Here is a 20,520-nt window from a genome sequence, read left to right on the forward strand (position 1 = left end):
GCCCTGGGGCATTTCTGCCCAAGAGATTTTTTTCTTCCAAGTTTTATTCCACTGGTTTGTATTTTCATTGGATATCCTCTAAGGAAATTGTGTGAGCTGAAGATAAACAATTCAAACCCTTCCAAGTCCAACTTGCTCTCAGCTCCTTGACTGCCTTCAAACCAAAGTGTGAATTGCAGCTTATCAGCTCTCAAAGAATAATTTTGCAGAGCAGAGCTGCTATATGAGAAAAAAAGTCATAATAATAAAAACCCTGTTGATCTGCACTACTACATTTAAGGAGTATATTTTTCCTCATTCTAAGAGTTTCATTTGCTGTAGGAAACCTTATCAGGAGCTTCCATGGTTGATGGGGAAATGCTCCCCACACAGGAGGAAACACAATCCTGCTCCAGCTCAACATGGCTCACATTGTCCCATTAATCCACCCAAATCCTTCCATCCTCTGCTCTTCTCAGAGGTTCCTCTCATTTTAATCCTCCTGAATCCAGAGTTTCCGAGGAAGTTTCCCTAATTAAGATTTCATTAGCAGCTTGCACACAGACCCGGAGCACCTTCAGCAGCGTCACTGTCAGAGCAACGAGACAACCCATCACCCCAGCTGGGATCACAGGGACAAGGAAAGAGGGGGAAAAATGTAATGACAAAAACAAAGAAGGGTCAAATTTCCTCCAAAAAAGTCCAGCCCCCCTTTCCCCGTGCTCAGCTGCAGCAAGGTGAAAGGCTAAATGTGGACAGCACGGGAATCCGTGAGTGCTTGCTGAGCTTCCTGGGGGGAATACTCAACAGCAGAAATATGTTTCCCCTGGAGACCTTCCCCACCATTTGGTCCAATTTCTTCCTCCAAGAACTGAACCAGCTCATGATGTAATGCTCCAGGGAAAACATTCCTCTCGAAAAAGAGTATCTTCCTAGGGAGAAGTTTGAAGAAAACATCTTAATATTGTTTAAACAGCTTTTGGCACAGGCACACCGGTTGTGCTGTGCTGCGCTCAAGGCTGAAAGCAAGGCAGGCTAAAAAGAGGGAAGTGGAAAGTTTTAGGATTTAGTTTTAGGATTTGGTTTTAGGCTTCTCTTCGACTACTGGCCCAAGTCCCCAGTCTTTAATAGAATGAGGAAAAAAAGCCATTTTCAGAAGCAGATATTTGCCTTGCTAATAAAAGAGGAACAATTGAAGGCTCGGGCTATCCTGTGTGTCAGGAGGAAACCTGATTCATGGAAAATGATTCTGCCTACAGCCTGATCATTTTCTTAACTCCTGCACAAGGGGACACTTCCAAGGCACCAATGCCCACGGGTCTGGCTGGGAATGAGTTTCTGTGGCTTTTGGAGGGGGCACCATGCCAAGGACCAGGAAAGTTCTTGCCAGCCAACCTTTCATTGCTCAATTCTGTGTACTCATTGTCCCTGTGCTCCTGACTGCTTGGGTCCCTTTCTGGACCATCTCTCTGAACAAATTTGTCACTTCTGTGACCGGACATTGGTGTTAAACAAGGGCAGGAAGCACTGGGGACAAAGAAATTCAGGAGAGGCAGAGCAGGAGCAGCACGCTCCAACCCTGAGGCAGGAGGTGCAGGAAAACCCAGGACAACAGAGCTCTGTGAGGAACAAGCAGGGGGAGAGGTGGGAAAAACAAACGTGAAATGAACATTTAGGGATTCTATTCCATAGCCGGGATTATGTCATGCACTGATATAAGCTCCACATACACATTACCTACTCCTTACATAAACCTTACAAAACTTTCCTTGCAAAACACACCCTGGGTACTTTAAGAGGCTTTTTTTCTTGAGGAAAGAGTAAAATGACCCTTTTATTCCTCATTAATATTTGTACCCACACAATTACTTTTTCCTCAATGGCACACCCGAGGCCACTCAACAGCTCCAAAGCCCAGTTCAAATGTGAATTCCCTTAGAACCTTAATAGATTTGCATTAGTGAATATTATTTACTGCCAGAGCTCAGCATTTCTGACCTGCTGAACGTGGGACTGCAGGCATTTGTTTGTCCAAACATTTGGGTGCCACAGGCAGGTTATTTATGGCAGGGTGAAGTTTCTATCTCCAGTGTGAGCCAGGTGATTTAAGGGATGGGGATATTGGATCCCTGTTTCCACCCTGATGTTCCATGTGCTGGCAAGACAAAGAGCAAGGAAAAGGAGCAACAACTTAATCCAAGAACAGCACAAGCCCAAACTCAGAGCACAGAGGGGATAAAACTCCCAGTTTTCCAATTCCTACCTTGTTTAGTTTAGTGCAGCATCAGGGCTTTCAAGGAATGGGCACCATTTGTGCTGCAGCTTCTCCTCAGACTTTGAAGCACGTGGTAACTGTTAACAATTTCATCAGCAGGATGTAAACCCAGGCTCATTTATCTACTTTAAAATATTCAGTTTTGCATTTTATCTGTTCAAGGGGGTTTTGTGTGGAGAGAGGGATTGTGAAGAATAAAAGCTTGGTTGGGTGGGGAGGTGGCTGCTTTGATTATTCAATTTTACTCCATTGTTCAAACTCTCAGGAGAGCTCTGGACACTGTGACTGAATTAAAAGGTGTTGTTGTTATTATTATTATTATTATCAATAAATAGGATTGTCCAGACCATTAAACATGCTGCACAGCTTGGAATATCTCAGCTACAGAGAGAGGGCTTCACTGCACTGCTTGGCAATGCTAAAACCCAGCAGTAAAGGCTCCATAAAGAATTTAAACCTAACTCAGTGGACTTGAAGGCAAATCCTTTGCAGGATTCTGTTGAGAGCTTTTACTGCTCCTTTGCTGGGGCTTGTGGCTGCAGATTTTTCAGGTTCTTAGTAGACCCTAAACTCTTAAAGCCTTGAATCACAACAATTTATCACCCATCAGGGAGCTACATAAAATGTATTTTCCTTCAGAGTGACTATTCTCATAAAAAAACTAATTTAAAAAGAAAAAAAGACAATTAAGAATGTTTTTTAAAAATCTACGCTACAGCCCAACTTTACAGGGATCCTTAAACCTAAAAAGTCTGACCCCCAAAAAATTAATGCCACCTGCAAGCTGTAAATACATGTATTAATTTTTTTTCCCCCAAGTATTTTCTTTGGCTGTTACATTCAGCTGAACAAGGCCTAAAAATTGTCAAACTAAATTCTTGTTTAAGAGTGGAGCTCTAACTACTGCCAGTTTGAGTGAAGCACACAGCCAGGTTTGGGGAATAAGTTTTATTTATCTTGGCTGCGGTGCGGGGTGGAACATTTTCCATCCCATCCGAAGGCAGTCAAAAAGGGGTTGAAATATTGCACAATAAAAGCCATTCATTCTATCTGTCTGCTCTGCCTTCCAAAAACAGAGCAGCCTGACCAGCCCCGAGCCCGGGCAGGGGGCAGGAAGATGGGAGTCAAGGGGTCACTGGAAATAAACCAAGACCAACACCAGGATCGCAGGCCTGGCTTAGGGAATCTGTTCCATGCCCTCACTCCCACAGCACACAGGTTTTCCTCTCCCCCCTCCCCAGCCTGGCTAAAGTAGTTAATTGCTCTGTTATGCACAATTTACAGGAGTTAATTACTAAACTAATACATTAGGCTGCTTGTCTCCCAGTCACAGGCCCAGCTCCAGCTCCTCCACAGGGGCACAGGGAGACTGGACTGTACTTCAACTTCAAACATTTTCATTTTACTTCCTCACTTTAAAGCCATGCTGAAGGAAGACCCCACTATTTTTTATTGATTTCCAGTGCTCACCTACCTGTTGGCAGCTTGCAAATGCAATTTCTTCCCCTGCCTGTTCGTGTTCCTGTGTGTTGAAGCCATCCCTGCCATTCTGCAGGGGAATTTCCCCTTTCTCCATCTCCAAGCCTTTGCTGTTTGCTTCCCTGTTCATCACTAAAGTCTCTCCAGGTCTAAGAGTGAGAGGATTCACAGTGAGGAGGAGGAGGAAGAGTCAAGCACAAACTTTCTAAACATTTCTGAACAACTGACCCAGACAAACCCACAACAGTGACATTTCCAGGCAGCACTTGGGTGTTTCAGCATCTTCTATTGCTCAGTAGTCAGGATAAAGTAGAAAAAAAATCAGCTGTAAACCAGATTTATTTACATTTTAAAGTGAAATAAATAAAAATGGCATATACAGTTCTTGTTATTTTTTTCCCCCCTGCTTATCAGGTCAGAATGAGAAAACTTTTACTTCTTCAAGTTTTATTAACTCATATGGGAGAAATTTGGTCATCTCATCCCCCCTTTTATAACTTATGTGCACCTTAATTAAGGCAAAATAAAGGCATAAAAATTCCTGGGAAACATGAACACTTTCCCTTGAAAACCTCCTGGAGAATTCAGGGATAAGGATTGTTCTTTGTACCTTGAGCAAAGTGAAGCAGAGACTTTTCCAACTGTGAAATCACTGCCAGGTATGCAGCTCTGAAAATCCATCACCACTGCACCTCACACAAGTGATGTGTAATTACTCTTACTTATTAACAACATCATAATTACACAGCAGCAAAACAATCAGCGTTTCCAGCCCCAGCCCTTGTCCTCCCTGCCAGTCAGAGCAGCAATTACGTGGGGAGCTGCTAAATGCAATTATTCACCAACCCACACCCAGGCCTGCCTTGGACCTGCTTAAGTCATTTAAAGTCCACACAAATTAAAGTAGGGAAGTGCTTTGAAACACAAATTCATCTTTATAAAAGCCCTCCAAAGGGAGAAGAGCCTGGCTTTGGAAGAGGAATGGCCATGCCATGGATTTATTTAGATGCCACTGTAACACACAGTCTGAGCTGGAGCTCAGCACATAAAAATGGGAAAGAGCCACTGGAATCTCCTTCAGGCAGAGCTGGGAACCAGAAGCACAAACTGGGAGAGCCCTGACACCTCTCCTGTCACACCTTGGTTTCATTTCCTACCCCCACCATGGCCACCAAGACAAGACACAACTCCAGAAAAGCTGCTCCCACCTGATTCCAGCCCATCATTTCACTTTCCCAGTTTAATTCCAGTGCACAGCTCAGTTGTTTTGCTTTGAACAGCAAAAGGAGCAGCTATTTTTACTCATTTACTCATTTTTTAAGCTTTACATTATAAGCTCAGCCAGCCTCTCAGGTTTTGTCCATGATGTTCTTTTCCAGGAAGCTGCTGGTCATTCTGAGGGAAGTGTAGATTTTGGAAAAGCAGATGGGAGAATGGAATTACACTGCTGCTCCCACCCTGTGTGACAGCACAGGCACCAGTGCAGGTCCCAGTTTCAGGAGTTTTCAGGAGTTTAGGGAGCTCCTGCCCCGAGGCAGGGCAGGGACTCAGGTGAGATCTGGGTGTTCAAAGCCCCAGGATGCTGCAGGGGCCCTGCACGAGGAGCTCTCCCAGTTCCCCAGCTCCCTGCCCAGGCCTGGGCTGCTCAGCAAGCCCCACAGCAGCTCCTGCAATCCCCACCATCAGAAAACAGCCAGAGCCTGCAGAGCCCATCCTGGCCTATCCCCACCCCAGGAAGGATCATCTGTCATTGCTGACAGGTATTTGTTTAATCTGTTCCTGAAGGCTCCAGTGATGGAGATTCCACACTTCCCCAGGTTCCCCTGCTTGGCCATCACTGCTGTGAGAACTTTCCCCTAATGTTTAACAGAGACCTTTTCCTCTGACTAAATCACATCTCTTGTCCTTCTCAGGGCAGATATGGAGAACAGATTATTGCCCCCCACCTCTGCACCTTCTGCACAGCTGAACACTTGTTCAAATCCTCTCCAGATTAAGAAAACAAAATATTTTGAGGACCAATTCTATCCAGAGAAGGACAAAAGGAACTAAAAAGCAGCATAAAGAAGTTGTCATCTCTTGGAACAAACTGCAACCTCTTCCTTCCTTGCGGGTTTCCTCACCCTGGCACTGCTATCAAGCATCCACAAATGATCCCTAACAACCCTTTTCCACCCAAGGAAAATCCAAGCTTTGTTTTCCTCTCCTTCCCCTTGTTCTCCACCTCCCACCTCCACTGCACTTGGGGAGCCTCTGAGGGAACCTGAGGGAGGGAGAGCTCCCTGTGCTGCTGGGGCTGCCCCAGGGCAGCACCCCCAGAGCCCTGGGCAGACTGGGCAAGAACCCCTCCTGTGCCAAACACACGAATTCATTGTGTCTTCCTCTTGTACCAAACACACGAATTCATTGTGTCTTCCTCTCCCTCTTGTACCAAACACACGAAGTCATTGTGTCTTCCTCTTGTACCAAACACACGAATTCATTGTCTCTTCCTCTCCCTCTTGTACCAAACACATCAATCAATTCATTGTCTCTCCCTCTTGTACCAAACACACAAATTCATTGTCTCTCCCTCCAGGACAACTCCTTAGTCTCACTGGTGCCTGACATTCATGATGTGACAGCCCCAGTGTCACCCAGGGCTGGATTTGGTACCTAAAAACTGCACAGAGACACCCAGACAGCTCAGGTACAACCTGACTGATCAGGCACAAAGTGATATCCAGATGAAACTCCCACCTGATTCCAGCCCATCATTTCACTTTCCCAGTTTAATTCCAGTGCACAGCTCAGTTGCTTTGTTTTGAACAGTAAAAGGAGCAGCTATTTTTACTCATTTACTCATTCTTTAAGCTTTACATTATAAGCTCAGCCAGCCTCTCAGGTTTTGTCCATGATGTTCTTTGCCAGGTCCCTTCCAAGCAGAAAGCTCAGCCCAGGCTGCCCTCTCCTGGCAGCCAAGCTCAGCATCCAGCCCAGAACTCTCCAGTCTGCTTCCAAACCAACCCCAAAGCAAATCCCCAAGCCAAACATTAAGGCAACTGTTTTTGGAGGGATTTAAGACATGGAGATGTGGCACTTGGGGACGTGGTTTATGGGCCACAGGGCAGTGCTGGACTCTGATCTTAAAGCTCTTTTCCAACCCCAAGGATTCTGGAACTCAAACAGCTTAAACAGTGCAGTTTCTTTCAAGTTGCTTGAGGAATTCTTGTCTTGGGAGCAAGAGGTATAAAAATCCAACTGCTCTGGTTTCTTTCAAGCTCTATAAAAGCAGCTAAGTACATCAAGGATTTTATCCCACATCCCTCATGGCACAAAGCAGGGCACAGAAGGGACTGCATTGGACACAAAGCCATTTCCTGCAGGCTGGCACGGGCGTCCCTGAGGGCTGGAACAGCCCAGATGAAAAATGAAAGCAGCAGCAAAGCCTGGAGCAGAGCACCTGCAGTGCTCACTCTTTGTTCCACTGGTGCCAGGGGCCAGCAGGGGATGGACTCAGGACACACACACAGGGCTGGGAAGGGCTGGAAATGAAGCCCAGCCTTCCTAGGGAGCCAATTTCATTTGTCAGATGAATTTTATACAAATAAATATCTAAAAGCTTTTTTTTTTTTTTAATGACCACCCTTTACATCAGAGAATTGTTCATGAACTCTAACACTAAATCTCACTCTAACTCCACCTCTGCTCATGCCCAAAGCCTCTCCAGAAGGTAGAAACAGGTTCCCCACTTCTTGAAAGGGAAGAGGAGGAAGTGATTCCTTTATTCATTGCAGACAATCTCTTTTGAGTGTAGTTTTGCAATCTAAAAGAAAATATATGCAGATTTCAACAGCAATTTCCAGGGAATGGTCACACACAGGAAACAAAGCCTCGGAGCAATTGTGGCTGGAAGGACACATCTGACTTTGATTTAACTGCTAAAAACAAACCCACATTTATCAGGGAGAAGAATTTTTTAATTCTCTTCATTACCTGCCATAACCAGACCAATGCTCTGAGCCAGTCTGCCAAACAGTTCAGATCTTCAAACATTTTAGGCATCAAGACAAGGAAAATGAGTTCTAAGTTATCCAGAAAATGAGTAAGAAAATAAGTGAGGAAATACAAGTGGGAAAGAAGAAAACTGCACTTGAGAGACAACACAAGGGCTAAGAAGCACCTTCACTTCAGAAAACCAGAGATGCCTGAAACACCCTTCAACCTCAGCTCAAGAGTTTCTGCTGCTCCTGAGTGTTTTTGGTCACTCCTGTTCTTCCCACACACAGAATTTGTGCTTCTCCTTCTCTGGGTGGGAGCCCAGGCCGTTTCTTGAGCTGTGGCTTCACAGAGGCTTCTCCTCCTCCACCTCCTGCCAGGGGCTGCAGCAAGGGGAGCAGAGCCCTCATTCTCCTTCCCTGGGGCTGCCAAGGGGAGGAGGTTCTGCTCCCTGGGGTGGACATTCTCAGACCCTGCCAGGACGGATGTGCTGCTGCTCCTGCTGCCTTTGGGAGCAGCGGGCAGGGGAGGCTCCCTGGGCACGTCAATCCAGGCCAGTCCCGTGCCGGCCGCGTCCCTGCTCAGCCTCATGCTGCGCCTCACCCGGAGCTCGGCGCCGGCCCCGCTGCTCCCCCTGCCGGCCCGCAGGGGCCCCTCCCCGGCCCGGGGCACCGAGAGCGCTTCCTCCACGTTGTACGAGCAAACTGCAAGGTCAGCCCCAGTCACTGCCGAGTTCTCAGCAGGAGGGAAGTAGAAGGCACTGCTGCTGCTTCTTCTTCTCCTTGCTGGCTCGTGTCTGACAGAATCCTTCTGAGGACACCTGGCTCTCTGGGCACCCTCCTGTACCTCCTGTTGTTCCACAATTTCAAGCCCAGTTAGAAGATTGCTTTGTAATTCTTCCTTTTCTATCAAGGAACTGCTTTCTTTTGCTTCTTTTTCACATGGAGTCTCTTTGCCTTGCTGGAAATAATCAGATGTATCAAAATCACCTTCTGCATCTGGCACAGCATTTGAAAACTGGGGAGATAAAATAAAAAAAAGACTTGATTTTTTTTTAAATATAGGCAACAGGTAATCCATAAAAACTGGTTTCAAACAGCTGAACTGGCTACTGGTCTCCTTGCCACTCCAAAATCCCAACACCTGACAGGGAATCCTGCAGGAGATTGCTCTCCTCAAAAAGGCATGTGTGCCTCTGAGAAGAACCTCAGATCTCCTTTTGTATCCCCTCTCAAATACATATGCATACAGTTCACAATAGGCTCACACATATTCATTTTTATGGGTTTCATGTCACTTTCATGTCCAGTTCCTTTTTATCAGAAAGAATTCTGAGGTCAGGCTGACTTGCCCTTACAGCAGTCCCTGTCTCTCTCCATCATCTTCTGTCTCCCCCCCTTTCTCTCTGTCCTTCGCTGAAGTAACTTCACTGAGCTTAGGCCTGGAAGCCTGGCTAAATAACTATGGGTTCTAACCACAGACTCAACTCAGAAATGTACATTTCACCTAAATTAAAATGGATTTCTATCTTCGAAAATTTTCACTTTGCCCCACCAGGCTGCTCAGAGGCTCAGCTGAGTTCTGAATGCCCAACCCCTCCTCCCAAGCATGGACAGTCCATGGCCTGCAGGCTGTGTTTTGTGGAGAAAAGAAAGAGCACCCCACAACTTTGTGAAAGTTGTAAAGCTGGTGTGTTTATTACAGTGCTGGGTGCATGCAGAGATTGCTCTCCTCAAACAAGGCATGTGTGCCTCTGAGAGCTTCAGGTCCCTTTTTATCTCCCCTCCCAAATCCATATGCATACAGTTTCACACTAGGCTCACACATATTCATTTTTATGGACTCTGTGTGGCATTTGCCACCAGTTCCTCTTGATCAGAAAGAATTCCTGGGTCAGGCTGGCCTGCCCTGCAGTAGTTTCTGTTTTTCTCTATCTGTCTCCCTCTGTCTCCTCATCATCTCTGTCCTGCAGTTTTCCCTTCAGCTTCAGCCTTACAGACTTTTCACCCTTTCTAGACATTTCACCTAACTCAAAATGGATTTTTGCTCTGGGGGATTTTTCACTCTGTCCCAGCTGAATCACTCCCAGTGCCTCCCCCCAAGATCATTCTGAGCCCAGCAGTTACCTCAGGAGCTGCCTCCAGGCTCCCTGGCACCTCAGAGTCTCCAGAGCTGGTGGCTGCTGCCTCCTCCAGGAGCCCAGGGCACAGAGCAGCTGCACAGAGCCCCTTCCCCTGCACCCTGCCAGCCTGGGGCTGCTGGGCAGTGTCCCTGCAGGTGTCCCTGCAGTTGGGGTCACCCACACCTGCACCCTCTGCAAAGAGCAAACACGTGGTTGTGCCTTCAGTCAATTAACATCTTTGTGTATTACAAGAAAACTTCATTGGATTTTACTTTGTGCATAAATTATTTTACTTATTATACTGATTTATCTATATAAAAATAACTTCTACACATAAACAGTGGAGAACAAAGCCAACAGAAAGCTCTGCACATCCCTTCACTCTCCATGCCCAACTCACTATGAAAACAGCAGCACCCAAAGTAAAGAGGTGGATGTGGATTTTTGGTCAGATTTGCACTGGAGTCCAACAAGAACTGAATTTATCAGCTGGACGTTATTAATTTATTAGATCCTCCAGACTCTGCTATTACAGAAACAATTGAAAGTAAAAATATTTTTTGTATAACTGTTGAGGAACAGAAAGAGAAAAGCAAAACAAAACCAAACCCCAAATTACCTGTAAGAAGTGCATCTGCCTTTGGTGAGTCTGGAGATGACACAGAAGAGAAAACCTCTGGGATTTCAGGGATAGGGCTGAGCAGGGGTTTCTTAGAAGCCATTTCTCTTTCCCCATACAAAGATTCCTTGACTTTTTTCTTTCTTCTTTTCCCATAGCTTGGGCGGGTTTTTCTCTGAAAAGATGGAGGAGAATAAAGCACAGTGAAATTTTCATCATCCTCTACAATATTTTTCAGTAAGTGACCCCATTACTGGATTTTGATGGATGACAAGTGTTTCCCCTAAAAGAAAGATTCCACTTCCTCTGCCAGCTACAAAATAATCCAGAAACTCATAAGCAAAAAAGAATTACTTTTCTAACTTGTCTCTGCAAGAACTTGGTAAGGGAAGAAGCACAAACTCATTTGTTGGCCCTCAAGTCTGAAAAGGAAAAGAGATATTTACCTGAGCTTTATATTAACTGGATCTTATTTAAACTTGTGATATCATTCTGTGAAAATTTTACTGCTTAAAGTAATTTTTTTACTTATACTGATTTACCTATATAAAAATAACTTCTACACAAGCATCCCACAAACAGTGGAGAACAAAGCCAACAAAAAGCTCTGCACATCCCTTCACTCTCCATGCCCAACTCACTATGAAAACAGCAGCACCCAAAGTAAAGAGGTGGATTTGGATTTTTGGTCAGATTTGCACTGGAGTCCAACAAGAACTGAATTTATCAGCTGGACATTACAAAACAAACACCCAGCCCCAAAAAGATCCTTTTGGCCCTACAAGAATTCAAGCCCTTAAGTCAGCAAGGAAAAGAGATGGGGCAGGAAAACAAGAAAATATTGGCAGTAACAGGAAGATCCTGTAGGACACAAGGAGAGAGAAATAAATCAAAATAAAAGCAGAATTCAGCAACTGCAGTGGCTGGCACTCACCTGGGTCTTCTTGGGAGCAGCTGTGCTTGGATTCCTCTGTCTCTGGATCTTGCTCCTTGGATTTTTGGTGTCCTTGTCGTTCTCAGTGTTTGTGGCACCTGAGCTGCTCCCATCAGGGTCCTGTGCCACAGCCCTGCACTGCTGGGAACAGGGTTTGGGGTGCTTGGGGGCACCTGCTGCTCAGAGAAACCCCCAGGGTCCACAGGCACAAGAATCAAATGGAATTCATCTCTTCTCACCTCATTAGAGGCTGGCACAAGTGGGAATTAAATATTATGGACTTATTTCCCATAGTACAATCCAGTCCTGGTTGTGTTATAATGAAAATACAGTCATTTTTATCTTTAGTTATTTAGGAAAATGGGTTATTTCTGTATATTCCTCCATTTGTTGCCTTCCCCTCCCACCAGAGCTGCCCAACACTGCAGGCTGAATCAATTCTTGTACAATCAATTCTGTGCCTTGAAATTCCAGCAACCAAAACATTTTGTCAGATTCTTTGGAAAAGCTCCTGGAAAATTCAATAGAAATTGTCAATTTAAGTATCAGGCTATATTTTTAATAACTGGAAAATCACTTTCACTGAAAAATCTCATTTCCTCAAAGCACTACCAGGAGGTATTTCCATATACCTGGATATAGATAATCCTCATACCTGAAGCTGGAAAAACTTCTTTAAGCATCAAGAGGGATAAAAGAACAATTCAAATAAACAAAATAAATTTCATCACCAAGGAAACTCACCTTCCTCTTAGTAGCAGAATGAGTTGTTACCACCTCAGGTTTGTCAGTCTCTGCTACTAGAAATGAAAAAAAGGATTTTTACTCAATTTCAATGAGAAAATTATCTACATTATTTCTGATACTGTGCACTTCAGCCACTTTAGTCTTGACTAGAAATTGCATCTTGAGGATTATCAAACATGGCAAGATAAAAATTTTTATTTGCTCTACAAAATAGAGGAAGACTCAGCTTGGGAGGATTTGGTAACAAGAATTAGAACATCCAAAGTTTTCATAGATAAATATGCACAACCCACTCTCAATTCTTTTGTTGTTGGGTTGCTGTTTAAAAGTCATCAAAATTGCAATATCAGAATCAAGACTCTAAAAAAAATTCCTTTAAGCAGTAAAATTTTCACAGAATGATATCACAAGTTTAAACAAAGCTCAGGTATACACTGCAGCTACTGCAAGGAGCTTCAGAAGAAAACCTTTCCATTTAAATGCTAACATTCAAGTTTTAGCACAATTGAAATATATCCCCAAACAGAAAAATAAACCAAAACTCTCAACTTTCAGTCTTCAGGTATAAAAACATTCATAATCTACTGATCAAAACACAAGTTGGGGTTACCTTCTGCAATTTCAACAGGTGCAGGGGCTTCTGCAATTTCAACAGGTGCAGGGGCTTCTGAACCTTCCAGGAATTCTGGGAGAGGCTCAACACCTTCCTTCAAACAGAAAATGCCATTTTTAGCAATAAATCACAGCAGATATTTGGTGGACCTTGTCCATCAGTGTTTGTAGACAAAGTAGTTTTATTTTGTTTCCTTAAAGAAAACACCTTTGCTGTGTGTGGCAAAAAGAAACACAGCAGCAAAATCTAAGAAAAAGTGAAGGAGAAAACATTTCAAGTTCAGAAAGCTCCTAGAACAGCTCTCCAGGTCAAAGTGCTGCTCAGAATTCCTAAGACTCACACTGAGAAGTTGAGTTTTAACTCCAACTGAACTCTGCTTTTACATTTCTGTAGGGAGAGTCCTATGTACTGGATAAGTGGGTCCCAGCTATTCTAAACAAGCCACAGCTGTGAAGTCCTTAGCTGGGCAGCAGCTGTGGCTCACAAAGATAACTGGGATAAAAGGGGTGGGCTGAGAGCCCTGGAGGAGCCCCTGAGAAGCCACGAGGAACTGTGCTACAGAGAAGAGCAGCATGGTAAAAAAACAGCTAGAAGGTATGGACTTTAGGAATATAATAACAACAGTATGGGACTCTAGAAATATGAAATACAACAAGATAACAACAATTGGTGACCCTGACGTGATTGAGATATGCAGCCTGAGAGCTGTGGAGGAAAAGGCAGCCAGGAGCTGCAGAAGAACACAGCTGTTGAATCTCAAGGAGCTGTGCTGGATTATGGCCTCTGAGCAAGAAGCTGTGTGTGTTGTACAAGGCCTTTGAGTGTCGGGATAAAACGTGTATTGTAAGGAAATGTATATATTGTACTTGAATATCTAGATTGTATTTGAATACATCTGTTAGAAACAGAAAAAGGGGGAAATGTAGTGAGAGTCCCTACAAAATCTATGTGTTGGATAAGTGGGTCCTAGTTATTCCAAATGAGCCACAGCTGCCAAGTCCTTAGCTGGGCAGCAGCTGTGGCTCACAAAGATCACTGGGATAAAAGGGGTGGGCTGAAACCCCTGGAGGAGCCCCTGAGAAGCCAGTGGCATGGCAGAAAACCAGCTAGAAGGTGTGGAACAATGTATGGGACTCTAGAAACATGAATAACAATAAGATAGCAACATGAAACGATGTATGGGACTCTAGAAATATGATAATAACAATAAGAATACAACAATTGGTGACCCCAACGTGATTGAGATATGGGGCCTGAGAGCTGTGGAGGAAAAGGCAGCCAGGAGGTGTGGGCCACAGCTGCCAAGTCCTTAGCTGGGCAGCAACTGTGGCTCACAAAGATAACTGGGATAAAAGGGGTGGGCTGAGAGCCCTGGAGGAGTCCCTGAGAAGCCACGAGGAACTGTGCTACAGAGAAGAGCAGCATGGTAGAAAACCAGCTAGAAGGTATGGAACAGTGTATGGGACTCTAGAAACATGAAAAACAATAAGATAGCAACATGAAACAATGTATGGGACTCTAGAAATATGATAATAACAATAAGAATACAACAATTGGTGACCCCGACGTGATTGAGATATGCAGCCTGAGAGCTGTGGAGGAAAAGGCAGCCAGGAGCTGCAGAAGAACACAGCTATTGAATCTCAAGGAGCTGTGCTGGATTATGGCCTCTGAGCAAGAAGCTGTGTGTGTTGTACGAGGCCTTTGAGTCTCAGGATAAAACATGTATTGTAAGGAAATGTATAAAAAGGTGGAAATGTAGGGAGAGTCCCATGTATTGGATAAGTGGGTCCCAGCTATTCTAAACGAGCCACAGCTGCCAAGTCCTTAGCTGGGCAGCAGCTGTGGCTCACAAAGATAACTGGGAAAAAAGGGGTGGGCTGAGAGCCCTGGAGGAGCCCCTGAGAAGCCAGTGGCATGGTAGAAAACCAGCTAGAAGGCATGGAACAGTGTATGGGACTCTAGAAACATGAATAACAATAAGAATACAACACATTTCAGCTCTTTCTTCACAAAACCCAGCAGGCTGAGGGGAATGAACCCAGGATTGAGCATACACAAACTGACCTCATCCCAGCCAAAATCCAGCAGGGGCAGAGGCTCCTCAGGGAGGCCTGGCCTTTTCCAGGGGCTCTGTCCCTGAGCACAGCCTGGGGAGGCTCCTCTGCGTAGGGGGGTGTTGGCAGGCAGGCTCTGGTCAAAGATTTCAGGGCTCAGAACTTCCCCAAAAGTCACTTTTTTCTTCTTGGGTGTTTTGGAGCTGTCAGCACTCTCTGTTGGAATAAAATAAAATTAAATAAACAGCTGTGTGACGGGGAACTGGCACAGAGCAGAGGCTTTGCAAGAGATTTAAATGTTCTCCTAAAAATCACCACCCAAACAACCAGCAAAACACCATCTTGGTCTGTGAGGCCAGCCAGGACTTTCACTCTGGATTTATTAACAAATCAAGGAAGAAACAGACTAAAAACAACTCCCTGTCACCCAAGTTTCAGCTGAGAAGTGTAAAAAAAATCACTTTTGTTCCTTCAAAAATCAAGGATTCTATGAAGGTGCTCAAGGTTTCTGAAGTTTTGGGGTGGGTTAAATTTTTTTTATAGACATTCCTTTCCTTGGCAATGTTGTTTTCCATGTCAGCAGCAGGATGTCACAAGAAGGTCACTCAGTGGTGATTAATACCAATAATCAGGCTTAGCAAAGAGGCAAAAACCTTAGCATCATAATATTTTACTCATTTTTAAAAGAAATAAAGAAAGCCAAGTGATTTTTTTTCTTAGAAAGGAGAATCTGACCTGTTTGCAAAGTTTCAGAGGCTTTTACACAATTGGAGACTGCAGCAGATTCATCTCCTCCTCCATCAATGGCACTGTTTAAGTATTCCTGTCAAATTTAAGATACAGTTCAATAAAAATGAATTAAAATATTGTTCTCTAAGCAGCATTTAATAATCAGTCCTTTTATTAAACCAAAGCTCAAAAACATTAATTTCATGGAATGGTTCAGGTGGGAAGGGAGCTGAAAATGATGCAGTGCCACCCCTGCCATGGCAGGGACACCTCCCAGTGTGCCAGGGGGCTCCAGCCTGGCCAGGGACACTTGCACTTTGTTCTCTTTGCATTTTGAGGCATTTCAGCCCAGCTTGGCCTTTAGGGCAGTCTTGGGAAGGAATTAATCTGTGGGAAAAATGGGGTCTAGGAATTAACAGAAACATGGAATCATGGAATGGTTGGGTTGGAAGAGACTTAGCAGCTCATCCCATCCCACCCTGCCATGGCAGGGACACCTTCCCCTGTCCTTGGGCACTGCCAGGGATGCAGGGGCAGCCCCAGCTCCCTGGGAATTCCATCCCAGCCCCTGCCCACCCTCCCAGGGAACAATTCCTGCCCAACATCCCACCCATCCCTGCCCTGTGGCAGTCTGAAGCCATTCCTGCCACCCCAGACCTTTGTTAAGTCTCTGCTTTTCCTGTCACCCCTTCAGGGGTTGAAGGTGCAGTGGGGTCACCCCTGATCCTCTCCCAACATGAGAGCTCCAAGATGCCCAAGAAGCATTAAATAATTCCCAAATCATTCCCAAGCCACAGCAATCAGTCCCCAAAGCACCTGGAAGCTCCTCCTTGGTGCAGGCACTGGGTCAGCCCTGGGGCTGTCCAGGAGCTCCTTGCCTGGGTTTTTCTTCAGGATGGATCTGAGCAGGGAGCTGCTGTGGCCCAGGGCAGTGCTGGGAGTGCTCCCATCTTCCCCAGCCCCAGCCCTGCTCCTGCTGAGGGCTGGCACAGCACCCCCAGTGCCACTGGGCTCCCACCTGGCCTCTGCAGAGCCAGCACACAGCTGGGACACTGAAACAGAGAAGGAGAAGTGACAGAACTTTAGTGCTGAAAGCATCAGTATAAAAGCACCCACATAAAAGCAGAAACACCCCACAAAAATCCAGCAGTCTGTAAATTCTGGCTCTTATTATGCCACATGTGCATTTGCTATTTTCAGAAATTTATACAACATCCTAAAAAGGAGCACTACATGAATGAGAAGTTACATCAGGTTTCTACTGCATCCTACATTGTAGACAAGGTGACAAATGTCAGCTGAAACATTTCCTGACCAATATTTTTATTTCCTAATAAGAATTTAACAAAGATTAACAAAGATTGTAACAGTGCTGAATCCTCTTACCATGGTCTCTTTCCAGGGTCTCTCCAGTTACAGCAGGGTCCAAGGACTGAACAGGATTTTGCTGCTCACAAACCCATTCCTAAAGAAAGAGTTACAGCATTTTTACAACAGCACAAACTATGCAGGGTTTGAATCCAACACACAAGGATTTCAGAGCTTTCCCCATCATCCACTATTTCAGCTGAATTTATTTTCCCCAAGCACCCAGGGAAATGCTGAATGAATTAAATGCTCAGCAAAAGAAGAAAATGTCTATTTTAATGCCTGAGAGGTTTCTCCCCAGCTCAAAGCACCTTGGCAGCAGTGACAGTCACAGCTCGTTGTGGGGACAAGATGCTGCAGATCCTGAGCTCACTCCTGCTGCTCTTGGTCTCATTTTCTCTTAAATTTTCTTTTAAAGCAGCTCCTCTGTTGCCCAGCATGAACTTTCCACTCCACTGCTCCAGGTTTGGCTCTTTTTTAAAAGGTGCTTTGTTCTGAACTGCATCAATTCAAAATAAAACAGAAGCCAAATAAATCACAAAGATAAACTTCAGGTTGTTCAAAGAATCCTGTTTTTGTGTTTCCCCATTAAGAGGTGCAGGGAGAAGAACACATTTTTTAGATCCACTTTGAAAATAACATTACCAACCTCCAAAACAAAATAAATGATTCCTGTCACATTAATGTTATTAAGGTCAGCAATAATAGAAGTAAAATGAAAGTAAAATGAAAAGTTTTACAGAAAAAAGTGCAAAAACATTCATGTTCAGTGAGAAATTCATCAAAGAGCACAAATCTAGGAACTAAAACTAATAGAAGAGACTCCAAACCATGAGTTTTCAGAGAAACCACCAATCAGGGTGCATTAAGATGATTTAAACAAACCAAACAAACCTCAAAGCAAGCACAGCCACCTGTGCCAAGCCTAATAAAGGCAGATGATTTTGTTTTACAAGAAGCAGTTCCAGTTTCATACTTTCAGCTAATATTTCAGGTAAATCTGCCCTGGATATTTAATCAACTCACAGGAACCTCCTTGCTGGGAAGGCTCCCCCAGATGTGGGAGCCCAGGCTCCCCCTCAGCCTCCTGCAGGGACTCAAAGGAGGCCTGGAAAGTGTTGATCTTGTCCTTCAGAGACCTCACACTTGCAGGTTTGAAAGAACTGATCTGCAAAACAAAATGAATCCCATCAGGCATTTCTTCCCTCACCACTGCAGCTTTTGTGCTTTGTATTTGCACTTAGACATAAAATACAAAGGAGCTGGTATTTAATCTGGCTGCAATTATAACTGTACAAAAAAAAAAAAAGGAACTTTACCCAGAAATCTGGTACATTTTATTGCATTTAATCTGTTCCTCTAGTCTAGAATTTGCTTTGTGACAGCCCAGGATAGTTCAAGTCCTGAACAGATCTGATCAACCAAGTCCTGAACAGACCTGACTGACCAAGTCCTGAACAGACCTGACCGACCAAGTTCTGAGCAGACCAAGTTCTGAACAGACCTGACTGACCAAGTTCTGAGCAGACCAAGTTCTGAACAGACCTGACTGACCAAGTCCTGAGCAGACCTGACTGACCAAGTTCTGAGCAGACCAAGTTCTGAACAGACCTGACTGACCAAGTCCTGAGCAGACCTGACCGACCAAGTTCTGAGCAGACCAAGTTCTGAACAGACCTGACTGACCAAGTCCTGAGCAGACCTGACTGACCAGGTCACTCACGCTTGAAATTGGCTTCACTTGGAACCAGCAACACTTTAATTACCCAAAAACCAAGAGCAGCAAACACAGGAAAGTGACAAAAATTAAAATTTATCACGGAGAAGAAATTCCAGCCTCTCCAGTGAAAACAGAACCTGGAACATCCCCTTGCCCTGCAGTCAGTGACCAAGGGACAGCAGCACATCAATGCCATGGCTGTCCCTTCTGCTGGGCCCTGCCCAGGACTCCTGTCCCCTCTCCCAGCACAGGGAGTGGAAGTTCCCAGCAGGTGTTTGGGAGGGACTCACCTGGGTGAAAGCTTCTCTGTGCCTGCTGCTCCTCTGCTGGGCCAGGTACCTGATCAGGGTGTTGTTCTCTGGTGATCCCCTCAAGCCAATGGTTGATCTTCTCCTGAATTTTAGTGAAGTTGGGGAAGTCCCTGAAAAGGGGACACAAACAGAGGTTCAAAAGAAAAACAAAGCACAAAACCACAAAAATGTGTTGTAACACCTAAAGCTAGAAAATGGTAATTTTTCATCTTTTTTAAGGCTGATTAATGCCACTTTGATCCAAAATGACCTGCTCAGCCCAAGCAACCTCCCTGAGCACATCAATAATCACAAACCCAGTCTGCCTTTCAGCTTTTCAATTGTTTGTGAGTGTTTACCAAATTTGTTTTGCATTCCCTTGTGACACTCAGGACACTGCATTGAGAGGAGAGATGAACAGGGAGCATTTAATGAGCAGGAAATCACCTGTGCAGTTCAATGGTGTCACAGAGCAGGATATCCCCTGTGCAGTTCAATGGTGTCAAACCCTGTGTGTGGGATTTCCCATGAAGGTGTTGCAGCCCCTCAGAGAGTGCTCCTGGGCACACCCACACTCTGAGCACCTGAACCTGCCCTGAACTGGAGCCTTGGGGATGAGCTGGGACTAAAGGAGCTGGAGAAGCCCCTCTGAGGGGGAGAGAAGCCATTTGTCCCCCCAGCCTCACCTGTGGCTCGTGTTGCAGGACTTCGCTGAGCGCTCCCACACTCAGCACTGATCACAGCACCAACGGCCATGGGCTTCTTCCTCTGCTCAGAGAGCCCCAAATCAGCTTCTCCTTCCACTCTGTCCCTCTCAGGAGGGCAGAAGTCACTTCCCAAGGGAACAGCTGGGCTGCTGGACAAACCCTCCCAGGTGGGCAAGGGCAAGGGGGGCTCAGTGAGGGGCACATCCCCCCCAGAGCAGCCCCCAAGGAGCTGCCAGCCCACAGCAGCCTCCTGCAGGGGACACAGATTCTCCTCGGGGCCTTTGGGGCACTTCAGGGCACGTTTTGGTGACTGTGCCTGGCTCCCATCAGTGAAATTCTCCTTCCTGGATGCTCTGATGGCCTTGGATTTGGTCACTCTGCAGCTCTTCTGGGCTCTGGGCACAGGGAAAGAGGCCTCTTCCTGCTGTTCATTTTCTTTAACTTTCAGGGGAGTTTTAGATCCTCTGAACATTGTTTGGGACTTATTCGAAGAAACATCCACTCAGCGTTTGCTGCTGTAATTCCAGATTCCTAGTAAATAGAAAAAGCAACCTTATTACTTGCTATGCATAAGAGATCATTACCACTCTCAAGCCTCTCCCAAATCCACATTTTCCAGAACAAGTGGGGTGGGAAGGGAAATTTAACCCCAAAAACCTGCAGGGAAAGGACACAAGGGGCAGGGACCAGAAAGAAAAACACAGAGCAATAAAAATCTGCATTATAAACGTGCACAGGAGTGGCTCAGGGTTAGGAGCCACAAGGCTGTGATATCACTCTGTCAAACTTCACATTAATATAAAATACGTGTAGAAAATACAATAATCACCAGCACGCTGCGGCTGGTTTGCTCCAAGTGTTACAATAAATATCAGCAGTTCAATGCTACTTTTAACCACACTA

At 45.2% G+C, this 20,520-nt stretch overlaps 1 protein-coding gene across 1 annotated transcript; it reads right to left on the reverse strand.

Moving 5' to 3' along the window:
• Positions 1–7,722: 7,722 nt before the first annotated feature.
• Positions 7,723–20,089, reverse strand: CDCA2 (cell division cycle associated 2). Its single transcript, XM_054270545.1, has 14 exons — positions 19,597–20,089; positions 18,911–19,041; positions 17,927–18,068; positions 17,212–17,399; positions 16,919–16,997; positions 16,349–16,584; positions 15,539–15,626; positions 14,814–15,019; positions 12,744–12,840; positions 12,131–12,186; positions 11,387–11,524; positions 10,453–10,627; positions 9,838–10,025; positions 7,723–8,728 (listed from the first exon to the last, which is right to left on the reverse strand). The coding sequence occupies exons 1-14, from the start codon at positions 20,087–20,089 to the stop codon at positions 7,898–7,900; spliced, it is 3,048 nt and encodes a 1,015-aa protein (XP_054126520.1). The 3' UTR covers positions 7,723–7,897.
• Positions 20,090–20,520: the final 431 nt, after the last annotated feature.

Source organism: Melozone crissalis, unplaced genomic scaffold (assembly GCF_028551555.1).
Source record: "Melozone crissalis strain CALT ecotype California unplaced genomic scaffold, PUWL_Pcris_2 ptg000010l_1, whole genome shotgun sequence".
NCBI classification, from domain to species: domain Eukaryota; kingdom Metazoa; phylum Chordata; class Aves; order Passeriformes; family Passerellidae; genus Melozone; species Melozone crissalis.